This window comes from Camelus dromedarius, chromosome 8 (assembly GCF_036321535.1).
Source record: "Camelus dromedarius isolate mCamDro1 chromosome 8, mCamDro1.pat, whole genome shotgun sequence".
Lineage (NCBI taxonomy): Eukaryota > Metazoa > Chordata > Mammalia > Artiodactyla > Camelidae > Camelus > Camelus dromedarius.
Genome location: NC_087443.1, coordinates 4,002,212 through 4,019,228, shown reverse-complemented (window position 1 = coordinate 4,019,228; position 17,017 = coordinate 4,002,212). Strand labels below are relative to the sequence as shown.

General features: G+C 45.4%; 1 protein-coding gene across 2 annotated transcripts in view; it reads right to left on the bottom strand.

The window, feature by feature from the left end:
• Positions 1 to 17,017, bottom strand: part of FMN2 (formin 2) — a 285,581-nt gene that overhangs the window by 245,828 nt on the left and 22,736 nt on the right. For both annotated transcript variants that reach the window (XM_031460837.2, XM_064487855.1), the window contains exon 2: positions 8,757 to 8,923. In XM_031460837.2, coding sequence (XP_031316697.2) covers positions 8,757 to 8,923 — 167 coding nt within the window. The remainder of the gene's footprint in view (positions 1 to 8,756; positions 8,924 to 17,017) is intronic.

Genomic DNA, 17,017 nt, shown 5'->3' with positions numbered 1-17,017 from the left:
CCAAGGAATTTGGACTTTATTCTGACAGAAAAACCACTAAAAGGCTTCATGTAGGAAAATGATACATCGAATGTGCAGGATTTCTCACCTGCTGACACTTGGCACTTGCTAACTCTTTGTTGGGGCAGGGGTCCTGTAAAATGCTTGGCAGCATCCCTGGCCTCCACCCATTAGATGCCGGCTCTACCCCTCCCCCCATGGCAGCAACCAAAACTGTCCTCAAGACATTGCCAGATATACCCTGGAGGGCAACACAGCCCTGAACTGAGGACCACAGGGCTAGAGTAAGGAGACTGGACTGGAGACTGGTAACGGACAGACCCAAGACGATAACTGGGAAGGCTGATGTGATAAGCCAAGCAAGTGATGGCCGAGTGGACAGGTGATTTTCCTGATTCTTCTCATACAATGTGGCCTCACAATCTGGCCCCCGAGAATCACCCAGAGGACAGTCCAAACCCACCCTGTGCAGAATCCTCTCCACCTCTGAAGCCCATCTCCCCCAGCAGTGCCATCACCTCCCTCCCCAGTGCGGACCCTGACGGCCTCATCAGCACAGCCTTCCTCTCGCTCTGTCACATGGTCCTGTGCCTGCTTGCCAGCACCTCCCCCACAATCCCGGGGGAAAGCAAGTCTCAGCCAACACCCTGAGCTCCTCAATTCTAATCACTCTGTAGACTGGACTTTGGAATCAGGAGCCCAGCTCCACCTCCCAGATCTTAAACACAATATCCTCTGGCCACAGCCACCCATGAATCCATTCTCTCTCTACTCTCACTCCACCCACTCTTCACTGTCCTGAAGAACTTTAACCCCAACTTACTACTCTTCACTTTGACTTAACTTACTAGATTTATATGCCTGTCTTTCTTTTTTTTGCATATAACCCATGGCCTATGCTGGTAGTCCCAGTTCCTTTGCCCTCAATCAACTGTCACCATGATGTCCCAAAGGATCACAAATTCTAGATGTCCAAAAGAAAGTGACCATCTTGCCTGAAACCTGCTCTCGCTTCCGTATTCTGACACTTACTAGAGTATCACCATCCACCCAGACATGTGAATCAGAAACCGAGGAAATCATCGACTCCTTTGCTTCTCCACATCCAATCGGATGTCAAGTCCTGACAATTCTAAATCCTAAATACTCCTCAAACCTGTCTCTTCCCATCTCCACCACCTCTGTTTCAGTGTGGGCACTTTTATTGAACACCCAGACACTCATTTTAAATTTCTTCAATCCACTCTCCATTCTGCCACCAGGATTTTTTTTTTTTTTAATAAATGCCAATCTGTTTATGGCTTAACTACTAAAAATTATTTAAAACATCACTGTATGACATCAACGACCTTGTTTACATGTCTGGCCTCCTTTCCACCTGTCAGTCTCCCAATTTACAATCTAGAAATACTTATAAACTATGGTCACCTGCATCTCCATGCCTGGTATACGTACTTCTCTTTTTATAGCCGATCCCTGCAAAAAACTCCTAGGTGTCTCTCAAGGTCTTGCCCAAGTGTTATTCCCTGAGCTACCAAGGAGACTCAGTTACCCCTTCCCTTCCCTTTTGCTCCCCCTACATGCACATCTCCACTGGGACCCGAAACCTGGTTATGACCTGGGGTGACAGTTTACATACACTGAACACTTATCATATACCCTATACTGTGCGAAGTGTTTTACTTGTATTCATGCTTTCTTCTTACTCAGAAACCACTACATTACTCCTCATTCTACAGAAGAAACAAACTTTGAGAATTTATGCCATTTACCTAAGTTTGCACAATACGTGGAAAATCCAGGGCTCAAATCTAGGACAGTCTGACTAGAGTCCACTTCAACCATTAAATTCCAATAATTTGTTTAGATGTCTTATGTAAGCTGATGTCAGTCAGTTGAGAATAGAGGCTTTCTTTCATTTGTGTGTCCTTAGTAACTAAAGGTAGGGCAAAAGAAAAAGGAGGAGCCGAAAAAAACAAATGGAAGTCATAATTACATGTCAAGACCCCGATCTAAATTAAAAGAGGATCTAAGTATAAAATAAACAAGCTACAAGGATACAGTGCACAACATGGGGAATACAGCCAATAGCTTATAATAACTATAAATGGAGTATAACCTATAAAAACTGGACTGCTATGTTGTACACCTGAAATTTATATAATACATCAACTATACTTCAATTAAAAAATAACTAAATGAGAAGAGGAAGTCGGTGGCTGTCTCAGTCCATTCGTGCTGTTGCAACAACATGTCAGAGTTTGGGAATCCTAGAAACAACGAACATTTTTTTCACAACTCTGGAGACTGAAAGTCCAAGACCAGGGTGACACCCTGGTCTCCGCATCTGAGGGGAGCCCTCCCCCTGGGTCATAGCTGGTGCCTCCTCCGAGTGCTCACATGGTGGAAGGGGTCAGGGAGCTCTATGGGGTCTCTTTTATAAGATACTAATCTCATCAAGGGGCTCCACCCTCAGGACCTCAGCATCTACCAAAGGCCCCACCTGTTAACACCATCACAATAAGGATCCCCATATGTGAATCTGGCTCCGGGGGACACCTTCGGACCACAGCAGTAGTCTTTAAGAAGAACTGAAAGAACGTCATGAAATAGTAAGACTGAAGTACAAACTCAAAGATATTGAGAATACAGAGACAAAAAAGGAAAGAAAGTTACATGTTTCCTCTCCTAAAAGGAAAGAAAAGAAGGAAAGGGAACAGAAGGGAAAGGAAGGGAAGGGAAGGGAACCAAAAACTTTGTTGTGCTAGATGGGGGCTCCTTGTATAAGAAAGGGATAAACCAAATGAAAATTAAATTAAATATGGGATACTTCTGAGTGATTGTTTATTGAAATAACAGGATCCACTTGAACTTGACCCCATGAAGATCCTAGTTTGAGGGCCCGGGCACTGTGACATTGAGAAGGAAATGAAATCAGCACAGTCCTGCCTCTGCAGGGCAGTATTTACAGTATCCATATCTTCGTCAACTTTTAGAATAAACATATCGATAAACCATTAAGCCTAAAAACATACCCTAAGGATAAAGGTGCACCTACTGGGAGCTGCAACAGTCCAGGCTTGGACTGGGTGGAGAGGACGGCAGAGGCAGTAACAGCAGGCGAGGTGGAGGAGACAGGATGCGAAGCTGATGGAACAACAGCGGCAAATCAGAAAGCTTAGTATTTAAGGTTCAAAGCAGATTACTAAAGGGAAACCAGAAGGGCAATATTAACTATGCTGGGAGGAATGGGGAGGGGCAGGGAAGGGGGTACCTAAATCCTCACTGCCACAGCCAGAAGGTGACAGTAATGTTGATAATTGCATCAGCAAAGTAAAAATACCAGAAGTCAAAACCAGCTAAACAAGAGCAGGGACAGCACACGTGGGAGGGACTGACAGTGGGGGGCGGGGCGGGGAGCAGGGCTGGGTGGTATTTCAGATCTTTTAAGTCCCTCAAATTAACAAAAAACACTATATACATAAAACTGAGAAAGGATTACAGCTTCAATCTACTTTTGTTATCCTCCTTATAATGGATTTATGCAGTGATTACCTAGGTAAAGGAATGGATAGAAAACATGGCTACTAAATGAATTTCAGAAAATAAAATCTATTTTGCTACTGACCTCTATGTTGACATTAGAGAGAAGTCTGCAGAAAAAAGAAATATTTCAGCTAAAGTGATTTTAAAAGCTGGTCTGAAAATTAAGTATAATTTTAATACCACATTTCAAATAAAACAACTTCTGAGAGTTAATACTGTGCATAATGTTTCAAAAGTAAAAGTACATCTTTACACACACACACAACACAACACACATTCTCTTAGAGCTGAAAAACGTGTCGTGGCTTTTACTGCTTCTCAGGAAAATACTTGTGTAGGCTTGACTAAAAAGCATCTGAGTATTCTTCCTGCTGTGAAAAAAAAAACACAAATACAAACGGTCATTTCCGTTGGTCACTTAAGTCTCCGCTCTCGCGCTCGAGGACGGTGAGTAGAGTGCATTCCATTCATTTCCTGGTTGTGTCTGCTGTCAGTATTGATTAATGACAACGACATCTTTCAACAGGTTCAAGATCATGTTTCTTTTATTTCTTTTTGGCCTGAATTTTCATGTCTTCCTCCTCTTTAATTTTAGCCTCACTAATACACTCATCCAAACCTCTGCCCGCTTACATACACACCAAGGAGCCCCTGCCCACATGGACAGCATGGGGACCACTACATATACAGCAAAATCAGCACATCTGCCAAACCCAAAAAAGCCCAGCATCCAGGAATATTCTACTAGAAAGACATTAAGATCAATTCTAAAGGATTAAGTAGATATGACCTGCCAAAATCCTTGGGCCAAGTTAATTTGCTTTATTTTTTGTGATATAAAGAGATGATGTGAAATCTGACATAGTTATGATTGAAGAAATCCTAGAAGAGCTTGCTAATGGATAATCAACAATTATGTAAGATAACGTAGTGGTTTGCCGAAAACAGCTGCTGATGAATATGACCCAGAAAAGGGGCTCTCGATACGAATAAAGGCATTCTAAGAAAAAGGATTCTTAAGGGATCACGTACTGGACTTGTTCTTGCAAAATGACCTCCATCCACACCTAACAGGCAATGAGCCGGGGTCCGAGATGGGCAGTAGGTTGAGGACTGGTAATGCCTTCTTCACAGGTTGCACGGCCTAAAACTTCAAATTACGTGGTGCATCATAATAGTAAATGTTTTGCTATTTCTAAAGATTTTAAAACCATGGTAAACATTTCAGGAGAGATTTTTCCTCACACTTGCGAGAGATGAGTAGACCAGGTTTCAAAAGGAAAAAGTCTTTCCCCAAACCACAAAACATACCGTGATCTCATACTCAACGATACGACCTAGCAGGCTGCAAGCAGGAGCACTACTCATATGTCGTCCCCGGCTATGTTCAGAACTGCTCTAGCTTAGAATTTTGTTTGAAACATACAACAAAAACAAACCAACAAAGCAAAAGGCAAATGTGAGGTTAATGAGCAATGCCACTCGGCCATTAGAGGAGCGCAATCTTTCTCATCTCTGAAAGCAGGGCTACAAAAAGGGCTATCAGCCATTTTGATGGCTGAAGTAATTTTAAGTGTCATGGCCCTAATTTTGATCAGCTTATAAAGTGAACATTCCACTCAGCAAAAAGCAAAAGCTAACGTTAGTCAGGTAATATGCTAGGTATTAGTTTTCTCAATAAACAGAATTTTATTCAAGAAAATACAGAGCACCATATACTTCTGTCCTTATAATATTTTCCTCCTAAAACTGACTTGTCTTCTCCGTCTCAGTAAATGGCACTACCATCCACCCAGCCACTTAAAATCAGAACCAAGGGGCCGTCTCTGATTTCCTTTTTCCATTGCCCCCATTCGAGACCCACCAGAAGAACCAGCAGCTCTGCCTCCAGAATCCACCCCACACCCACTGACCCTCTGTCACCTCCACCACCACCACATCTCGCTCCACTCCTGCCATCGGTCCCTCTGGTGTTCCAGCGTCTGCTTCTGCCCCTACACAATGCTGCCCAGAGACCAGGCCACGAGATCCACGTGCAGTATGGAACAAATACGTACTTACCCCGCACAAAGCCTTCCAAAAGCGCCCACTTGAAAAAAAAATCCATTTTCCTTCCATAGCAACCTGCCATGGCTCCTGGGGCCTTTCTGTCCTCATCTCCCAAAACGGCAGCTACACAGCCCTGCAGGCTGTGCTCTGCTTAGGTCAGGCCTGCCTGCGCTCCCTGGGCCCTGCGCACCTGCCCCGGGCTTCCCAGAATGACCTTCCCTCAGACCTGACCTCATCGCTCCTCACATTACATGTGAGACTTGCTTCCCTCCAGTCACCCCCCCAACTCCCATTCATTGATCACAGTACTTGGGTTTATTTCCTTCATAGTGCTTATTAGAATCTGATGGAAGTTCATTACCTATGCTTTCATTTTTGTTTTTGTTTTTTATCTGTCTCGACCCACTGGGAAGAGGATATAGATTTCAGGAGAACAGAAATCATATTTCTCTTGCTCATTAATGTAACTCTGGAGCCTACAACACTGCCTGGCATGTTGAATGAATTCAGTAAACATCTGTGAGTGAATTAACATTATCACTCAAAGCTCTTTGCCTTTCAGTATTCTTGAGATTTTAACCTAGTCAAAATGTGAGAGAAAATGTGAAATCCTTTCATCTTTTCTATAGCATTTCTAAAGCACAATCTTAGGCCCTAAAAATGTATGCAATTCCATGGACCTAAATCAAAAGGGTTGACTGAAGTAGGCTAAACCGCATGAGTAAGGTCTCCAGATCAAAACTCTAGTGCTGTAATTATGAGTGTGGACAGAGATGAAGGGGGGAGGGGAGGGGGAGGTTTGTTCTCAGGGAAGGGAGCAAAGCTAGGGTGGGGAGTGTGCCGGTTGTGAGCTCCTCCCACAGGGTGTTCTGTCTCAAAGGGCCACTGCCTTGAGAGAACTGTTGGTTAGAAGTCCTCCCAGCAGCGATTTTCTGGAAACCAGCAGAGGGGCTAATTACCAGAAACTTCTCTCCCTACAGAAAAGTGCCTTCCTCCCCACTGCCCTGCACACACCTCAGTTTACATAACTCTCTGTGCTGTTACCTCTGCTGGGCTTTGGAGAAAATTCTTGACTACGCGTACCGTAAAGGCACATTTCTGTGCTGAAATGCTATTTAAGTGTACGAAATAACGTCTGTTACTACAGCACCTTTAATTTCATATTTGTTTTGGATTAGGTTGGATTAAGTTTGAATTTGGTAGAGAGGAAGAACAGAGCCAACAAATACAGTAAGGAGAAAACGCGGTCACAAAGCCGGGGAAAGAAACTCCCCGTTCTGAGGAAATCTCTTCGCACCAGCGTAAGGGACTGTATGTGTTTTGCTTTTCAGCCTCTATGCCACCCCCAGGCGCCATCCAAAATGACAAGTGGGAGGGGTCACCAGTCTAACACAAGAATGGAGTGAGGTGGGGGGCAAGAAACAGACTGTTTCTTGATTCAGCAATTTAAAAACGGAGGAATAGGATTATTCTATTCTTTTCAGTTTATTCCAAGTCCACATTTATTTACTAATAAGACTATTTCTCTTCTTTTTTTTTTAATTTTTTTTCGGGGGGAGTAACTAGGTGTATGCATTAACTTTTAGAGGCGGTACTGGGGACTGAACCCAGAACCTCATGCATGCTAAGCGTGTGCTTTGCCACTTGAGCTATACTCTCCCCCAAAGACTATTTGAGCTCTAAGGGAGGAAAATGCAGTCAACTTGGGAACAGTTTTAATCAAAAAGCAACTGTTAGAGGGAGGGTATAGCTCAAATGGGAAAGTACATGCTTAGCATGCACAAGGTCCTGGGCTCAATCCTCAGTACCTCCTCCAAAAGTAAGTAAGTATATAAACTTAATTATCAACTGCCCCCCCGAAAGCAAGTGTTAGACATGGCTAGTGTTTGCCTTTCTCTGTACCATATTTATTTTACTTCCTAGTTGCAAACAGATATATCCCCTAGAATACAGCTCCATAAAGCTTTCAGCCCACCACAGTCCCTGGGCTCTCTCTCTGTAATAACACACACCTCTCACAAAGGAAAAGGGAGGAAAAAAATTTAATTGTTAATTCTTCTCATAGAAGAAAAAGATCTACCGAGCAGTGATTAGCTGCCACGTCATAAATGAAAAGACAGGTCACTCGATCAGTCTTAAGAAGAAGGCTTCACAAGTCACAGTACGTCCTGAGGAATCTCCTTTCATGTGGGAATCATCAAAAAGATCTCACAATATTTTATGTGACTTATTTCCCTAATACTGAAAGGAGACCACAGTTGTGATGGGGAAAGCAGAAGAAGAAGGAAAGCAGGCACATACATTTTATTACTTCCTGTCACTTCCTGATCCCAGCCAGGGCTCATTCCCATTGTCTTCCAAAACACACATTATCGCCCGTCTTGTTCAACAGCACGTCCACGGAGAGGAGACCGGCGTCAGAAGCCCTGAGTAACCGGAACTAACCCGCGTGGGTGAGAGCCAGCGCTCTGCCTCCCAGACACCGGGCGCCACATGAGTGAGCCAGTTTCCTCACGAGAACGCCCTAGGTGAGAAATCTTACCCACGTGGGTTTAGATGCACACTCATCACAACCCCCAAGGTCACACACATACCACACACCTGAGAAAGGTCAGCAATACTCTGGCCTGAAAACGATAATCCAGCTGCTCTGTTATTCATTATGAATTACGAAATGGCTTTGGAATTACTGTTCGGCAGTATAAACCCTCCTGGTGAAAGGCAGCCGGGGGGAAAGCAGACAGCGCTGCTTCGTGTCACCAGTCAGTACACAGACGAGTTATGAACACACTGAGATCGCGTTCCGGGTCCTGGGAAACCCCCCGTCCCTGGGGAACACAGCTCTTGCCCTGTGGAGCTGCTTCTGAGGGCACGTCTGTGACCAGCAGAGTCAGAAATACTGGCCCAGAACCACCTCAAAACCATCGGGCTAGCAAAGTGTCAAGAGTGGCCATCTGTTAAGAAAAGGGCGTTTGGCAAATGTACTGACAAAAACCCTAGTGAGAAGGGGAACAAACCAGCTGAGTGGCAGAGGGGAGGAGGGCCTGCGTCACATACGGGTTTTTAAATTATAGGCTGATTGGGGCCGACACACAGCACAGCTGCTGTTCCCGCTGCGGTGGGCCTTCGAGCCAGTGAGTGCTGTGGAGTCTCCTACTTACGTCAAACGGAGCTGAGCTGGACTGGGCACTCTGCCCGCACGGTTCCCTGAAGCAGTCACTGAAAGGAAGGAGGAGACCCATGGCAATGATCCGTGAGCAAAACTTCTCCGCTTCTTCTGGAGGCCCGTTCTCCTGCTGGCTGAACAGCTTCTCCAACAGAGTTCGCCCTGCAGGTGAGACACGGTCATTAGGCGGGAGCACTGGCATGTCCCCTGGCTCAGAACTCCCCCGAGGAGAGAGGCCAGCAAACAGCCTGCGAAACACTGTTGCCAAGGCTACGGACTTGCATAGAGAGAGAACTCTGCAGTCAGGCCTGGGACACTACACGGGACAGGGGAGCTCTGGTTCACTCCCCCATCCTCCAAAACAACTCCTGCCCCACAGAAGGATGAGCCCCGTTATGGGCCCCGCATCTTCTTCCATCTGCAGAAGCACCTGAGCTTTCAGATTTCATTCGAAACCCTCCTCCTGCTCTGTGTTAACCCTGCCCATAACTCTCTGAGGAAGAAGTCAGTAGCCACCACCATTTGGGCTAAGAAATGTCAGTGGCTGACATTCAGTCTGGTGCGTGGCAATGGGGAGGGGGAGGAATGAAGTAACAGGGAGGCAGGCACCAGCCTCCGAGAAGTGGAGAGGGCTGGCCAGAAGAAAAACTCACCCCGAAGAGGAAAATGACAGAAACTCAAATTTTTCTCATATGCACCTCAAAAACATAACTCTAGGGTAGGTCTACACAGCAGGTTTTTAATTATTTCCCTAAAAGAGACAAGAAAAGAGAGGCACAAGGAGAGGAGGACACCGGCTGAGGACCGGGGCCCACCTGTCCCACGGTTCTTGGTCCCGGTCCTGGCTGTCCCTCAGACTCACCGGGGAGAGCAGGATGAAGGGGAGCAGGACTCAGGCATCAGCACCTCACTGGTCACCAACTGATTCCAACCTCAGCCAGAGCTGAGAGCTGCATTTCAGAAACTACTCACTCTGACTTATCATCCTTCGGGAAGTTATTTAGCTGGCTTCTGCATTAATCACCTACAGTAAAAGAAATACGTCTCCCGGGTCCGTCCAGGGCCACCCAGGGGTCACTCAGCCCCAGCCCCGCTCCCGCCTGCCCTCCCACCAGCAATCAGTCCTCAGACTTAAAGTCACTCATCAGAAAAGCCTCCAATGACCCCCTTCCACACTCTCATGGCACCCTTCAAAGACCCTTTGTGTAATTAATTATTTTAGTCCATTATTTGTGCAATTATTAATTTAGCGTCTGCCTTCCTTACTAAAACCACCTCTCTGACAGCCAGCACACATCCTGCAAATCCGGCCACTTGCACATACGAAGTATCAAAACACATTTTTAGGATTTCTGAATGAATACAATGCCATGATTCTCTGACGAAGATTCATTCGCACCATGGTCGGAAGTGTAAATGGTCAGCAGACTCTCTGTACAGGGCCAAATCGTAAATATTTTACACTTTACGAGCCATGCAAGGTGTCTGCTGCATATTCTTCTTTGGCTTTGTTTTGCTTCGTTTTAACAACTCAAAAAATGTAAAAAGTGTTCTTAGCTTGGTGCTGGGCAGAGCCAGGCCCAGGTCTGTGCATCAGTCACAATGTCGAAATTTCAAACGTGTAAATGCTCAGTTCTGTGCAGGGTAGGAGCCGTGCAATTTTCGTGCCTCCTCCCAGTTTAAAACAAAACTAAACTCCCAAATCTACCTGTGACATGTAGAACGTCAGAGCAGGGCGAAGGAGCTGTTCTCTCCACTCCTGCAGGCCACTAGAGAACACTTGTTGGTCTCCCAGGACTTTTCTAAGGAGAAATGAAAGATTTTTTTTCCCTACAGAACTTAAGTTTGCCTGCAAACCTGACTGGACCTGAACACCTAGGAAAGCACATCCCTCAATCCTCAGGTGGTTAATTATCACGACAGCGCACCCATGTTACACACCTTACAGCAGGCCGGAAAACAGCCAGAGAGCTAGTGAGTTCTTTTCTGAAACTCAACATTGTATATGACAGAAAACAAGGGAGACAGGACTTGGCGCGCACGCGTGTGTGTGTTCGGGAGCAAATAAATGTGTGTTTGTATATCAAGCCAAAAACTATCAGAAGTGGCTAGGGAACAGAGTGGAAGAGGGGGAGCGCAACCCCAGAGCTTCCATTCCCTGAGAAGCACACCCCCCCACACCCGGGCTCCTCAGCCACAGCTCCCCCCGGGCCGGGCCATCTGTGCCGGGGGCGGTCCAGCGTGCCGCACCCCGACCCAGACGCCCGGGATGCCCGCAGCCCCGCCACAACTCCTCTGGTTCTAACAGCCCGATGTGTCTCCAGACAATGCCAAACGTCCCCTGTGTGGCAAAATGGCCCTGGGCTGAGAACCCTTGCCCTAGCCTCTCTGAGGGGAAGTCCACCTCTTCGCATTAACAACAGCCCGGCTGTCCCGGGGCCTTCCTCTTAACAGACCTCTCAGTGGAGACATTTTATGTCAAACCCCACCTATCTCAGCGACCAGAAGTCAGTGGTGATCTCTGATCCCCACCCGCACTTTCAAATGGTTTGACTCCTTCAAACCGATCAGCTCCCTTGAAACTCTTGCCACTGGCAAGACCCCCTGCCATCCACAGACTTCTTGTCCTTCCCTTCCCTTCACTAACCCTTCACCTCCTGACTCACTGCCTTCGTTTCCACCTCGACTCCTCTCATCCTCGTCACGGACACTCAGGGAGATAACTCACCTGTGACCTTGAATCCTGCGTCCTGAGCTTCCCCCACCCCCCGCAGCAAACCGTTCCAGTGCCCCTACCAGCACCTGCCCCGCCTGCGCGAGGCCAACGTCCAAGTTCACTCCCACCCTCCAGGGCTCCCCATCACCCTCAGAGTAAAGCCCTGACTGAGGAGCATCCTGGCTGCCCGGCTCCTCCTGCTCCGCCCACTCCAGGCTCCCCTGCCGGCCTCCTCCTCCTCCAGCACCCTGACTGCCCCACCTCGGAGCTCCTGCACCAGAACATCCTTCCCCCAAATACCTGAATGACCCACTCACCCACTGTCACTTCATTCACGCTTCTGCTCAGTCGTCACTGCCGGAGAGGACGTCCTGACCACCCTGTCACCCTTTTCCCCTTACTCGCCTTCGCCCTGCAGAGAGCTCGGCCCTTGAGTTTAGGTCCGTCTGGGGGTGATTCCTCCCCATGGAGGGAGACCCCGTTTTAGCAGATGCGCTGTTAGTTTCCCCACTTTCCCCAGCGCCTCAAGGAAGGTCTGGCACAGAGCAGGTAATCAATTAATCTTCAGTCATAAATGAATCCACATATGTGCCAGTGCCTGGAATGTGCATCTAATCCCTGACCACCATCCTTTCAGCTCTGAAGACAGAATCCCCTCTAAAGTTCCGCCCCTCCACATGGAACTGGGATCAGTCCCTCTCACACCATGCATCCTTCCCTCCTGGCCAGCGTAAACCCCGGGTTCCCCCACAGCAGCCTAACCCTTCAGACACATCAGCCCCTTGTCCTCTCTCCCCATCAGGTTCGCCTGGGAAAACCACAGTGCATTCCAGCCTAGCCGTCCACCTTCTCTTTGCTTGTATGAGCAACTCAACATCGTAAAGAAAGACACACGAGCTGCCTATTTCCACTTTAACATCTTGACTGTAAACCTAGTTAAGCCCAGCACTGCTCTGCATTCTCTGAGCTTCCAGTCTCCTGCAAAACTGTGTAACTTTCTCCCCCTTAACCCACTCTTTCCAGTGATGAGATGATGATCTCAAATAATTTACTGAGAAAATAGAAGAATCCAGGGCAAACTGTACATATGCAAAACACTGACCCCGCCCCACCTTCTACCTCATGGTGGGCACTCCTGTTCTAAACAAAAGCAAGTTCTTCCCTTTGTGTTCTGGATCATATTCCGTGTTGCACACTTGGAACTTCACTTCTTTAGCCACTCCCTCTCTCTCTGAATCATGAACCTCTCCTTCTTTGCTAGACATTTCCAGAATCACAAGTACATGCTTAATTTTATGAAAAATCTCCCTGAGCCCACATCCCTCCCTACCCCTAGCTACTATCCCATTTCCTGGTTTCCTTTTACATCAAAACTACCAGCTAGATCATCAAAAAGTCTACAAATAAATGTTGATGAAGATGTGGAGAACAGGGAACCCTCATACACTGTAGGTGGGAATGTAAACTGGTGCAGCCACAATGAAAAACAGTATGGAGATTCCTTAAAAAACTAAAATAAAACTACTTACTATATGATCAAGAAATTCCACTCCTGCATTTATAACCAGAAAAAAACAAAAACTCTAATTCTAAAAGATACATACCTCCCAGTGTTCATAGCCACATTATTTATAATAGCCAAGGTATATAAGCAACTTAAGTGTCCATCAACAGATGAATGGATAAAGATGATGTGATACACACACACACAGACACACACACACGATGGAATATTAGTCAGCCATAAAAAAGAATGAAATATTGCATTTGCAGCAATGTGGATAAACCTAGAGAATAATTAATGCATAAATAAATAAGTCAGACATTGAGAAAAGAGAGATACAAATACTATCTAACACTCAGATGTGGAATCTAAAAAATAATACAAATGAGTGTATACAAAACAGAAACAGACTCACAGACATAGAAAACAAATGTGTGCTTACCACATAGTGGGGGGAGGGACAAATTAGGGGCGTGGGGGTAACAGATACAAACTACTATAAATAAAAAAGATAAACAACAAGGATTTACTGTAGAGCAAAGGGAATTACACCCAGTATCTTGTCATAACCTATAATGGAGTACAACCTGCAAAAATACCAAATCGCTGTGCTGTACACCTGAAACTAACACAACATTGTAAATCAACTATACCTCAGTTAGAGAAGACAACTGGCTGGAATTACCTATACCTGCTACCTCGAGCCCCTCACTCTGGACCCAGCCCACTCTCATCTGACAAGTCTAATTTGACTTCCATCCCCACAAAGTAACAGAAACTGGTAGCCAGCATGATACCAAAAACACTTGTGTGTTTATCTTACTCAATTTCTTAATCTCTCCAAGAACACTTTCCCGGCATCTTCCTGATGCTGCCCTCTGTTTTCTCTACCTCCCTGGCCACTGTCTCTCAAGGCCCCTGTACTGGCTTCTCTATTAAATGTTAACATGTGAGTGCATCTGGGCTCATCCTATGGCATTCTCCCCACTCTTCCCATATCCTCTCCTGTGGTCTCTCTCAGTCTATACTCCTCTCTATAAAACTGGGCAAGCTTTTGTGACTGCATCAACTACTAGACTGCGGCAGAAGCAACATGGTGCTTAGAAAGCATGAGACAGCCCTGTGAAGATCCTCAAGGCTGTAGCGTAGTAACAGGAGGCCTGGGGAAGAAGATGAGAGTTCAGAGAACCACCAAACTGGCAGTGAGATTTCTTCCCCAAGTATCCCTCAACCTGGACTCAAGGACCCAAAACCCAGAAGTGGGTATCAGCACTGACTGGGAAAGAAAGCTTTAGGGGACAATCTGACAATGTGTGTCAATAATCTTAAAAATTTCACCCCTTGACCCAAAAATTCAACTTTGGAAAATCTATCCTAGGTAAATATTCAGGGGTATATTCAAAAAGTGATGCATCACAGGATTATTGTGAAGATTAAATGAGAAAATGCATGTAAAGTGCTTAGCACAGTTCCTGGTACTGTAATAAATGGACTGTTACTAGGGGAAAAAACATGAAAGAAACTAAAATGTCCAACAATAAAGACAGATTTTTTTAAAAGATAGCTGTATATATATGATGGAAGGATAAATTTAGGAGTTTGAGATTTGCAAATGTTAACTACTATAAATAAAAATAGATTAAAAAACAAATTTCTTCTGTACAGCACAGGGAACTATATTCAATATCTTGTAATAACCCTTAACGAAAAACAATATGGAAACGAATACATGTATGTATATGTATGACTGGAACATTATGCTGTACACCAGAGATTGACATGTTGTAACTGACTATACTTCAATTTAAAAAAAGAGAGTATATATATAGATGATGGCCTACTATACAGCCATCAAGTCATGCTATTATAGAAAGAACTTAATTAATGTAAACACATTGCTATATGGAAAGGAATAAGAAAAGTAACACTCAACAGATATCCCTGGGGAAGCCAGCGCACCAGTCGTCACTGATAACTGATGGGAAATAAATAAAGCATTTAACCTGCCTTTCCTGGTATGAACTGTATTTTGGGGTAATAAAACGTACCTAGTGATTAAAGAAGTTTCCAGTACAGAAAAATTCCAGCCAAAAAATGCAAAAAAAATGACAAAATTAGAAAACTGCAATCTATAATGATTCACTTAATGAATAGATGGGAAACACATGAGAAAAAGATCAATTGAAAAATTTGCAAAGAAGAGATCAAACTGTCATCTCCAAACCTACAAGTCCTTCACAGAGTCAACACAATTGAGACAGGCAAGCACGGTGAGCCTCTTGATGGGGGTGGGTTATAAAGTGCACAGCGCTGCCCATCAAGCAGACGTGCTGTCCCTCCAGGAAAAGAGGAGTGGGGATTGAGCACGGGTCAAATCATGTCAGATTGGACCTAACCTCTTGTCTCGGGTATCAGAGAGTTCTGTGAATGCGCTGATTAACAGATAACACTAAATAAATTCTATACGCGTTCAGTATAATAATGACATTATGGCATAATAAAAAGTACATTTTTGAGGTGCATTCGTAAGTATTTGAGATTAAAATAACTCAAATTAGTTCATAAAAGAAGGGTGGCGGGTTGGGGGAGAGAGGGAGACGAAGCTATTATGGCGTCAATAATACTGATAATGATTGAAGCTGGGTACGTGGGACGTCATCGTACCTCTACTTTTATGTATGATCAAATTTTCACAATAAATATCTTCAATCATGCTACTAAAAAGATTTAATGACACGGAAAATATGTCAGAAATATTATGTGAAATAATCAAGATTACAAAGCTCAGCAAGGCATGCTCCTGATTCTGCAAAAATAGCAGACGTGACTTCGCTTATTGGTCACACCACTGTGATGAGAACATGGAAAGTTTTCCTTGTTTCTAGGAACTGCACACTAGCTGGACTGCACCGATCTCCCTTTCTGACCAGTCAATGTAGTTTGACCAGAGCAGGGGGAGTGGACAGAGACATGACCTTCTGTTCTGCTTCCTACAGTTGATGACCGGGGATTTAACTGGGACCCACTGGCCCTATCAGACATCGGATGTCCTGCATCTCAACTGGGGAGAATAGGCTGACCTAAAGTTTCTGAACCAAAGCTTATTTCTTAACTGAACAAACTAGTTGGCTGTGACCAGGAAACAGAGGCCCCTGGGTTCCCTCTGGCACCCCCTTCCCTACCCCACCACACACCCAACCCTGACACCCAGTTCAGGGGGCCCCCCAACTCCTGGGCCTTCTACTCTGCTCCTTGGTCAAAGCACCTGTTTCTAGACTGGATGTGTCAATCACACTAACTAATGAAAATAATTGGCCCTAGAATATGCATAAGCATAACTTTTCTAAGTGCTCTGCTATTTAAACCATTTTACTTCATATTTTCATTCATTATGTAATCAACATTTACAGAGCTCTTACTACATACAAAGCAGCATTAACAGGTTGGTATAAACTCCACAGGCACCCAGGAAGCACCTTCTGGTGAATCTACGACTGCAAGTACGTGAGCAGGAGAGGGGTGCAGCTTCTCAGGCTCTCCCTTCCCTGCCCCTCCCTCCCTTCCTCCCAATAACAGAAGACCCAGTGGGAGGGGCAGTCTTTCTATTCTTCAAACCCAGCCTCCAACTGTCACTTTATAAATTAGGAAACACAGGCCCAGGAATGCTAGGTCACACTGTCTTTACCTAGGAAAGCTTGTCTCACTAATCACATACATCACATACCTAATGGATGGCTAAAGAAATCTAGGGGAGTTCTTTCTCTTTTTTTATAGAATGGTGTCCTTTCTGCCCAACCCTTTCCACTGTAAACATCTGTCACTAGACTCCATGAAGCCATCCAGGCAAGGCAGTGCAGCATGGGCAACCAGGAGCTTAGGCTGCGGAGCCCCTGCTTGGGGCCTCCTGATGCTGCCACCGCCCCAGCTGTGGCCTCAGACAACTGACTCGACCCCTCTTAAGCCTCAGTTTCCTCACCTATACCTGGAATAGTCATTCTCCTTACCTCCTACGACAGTTTGAAAAATTAAGTGAAAT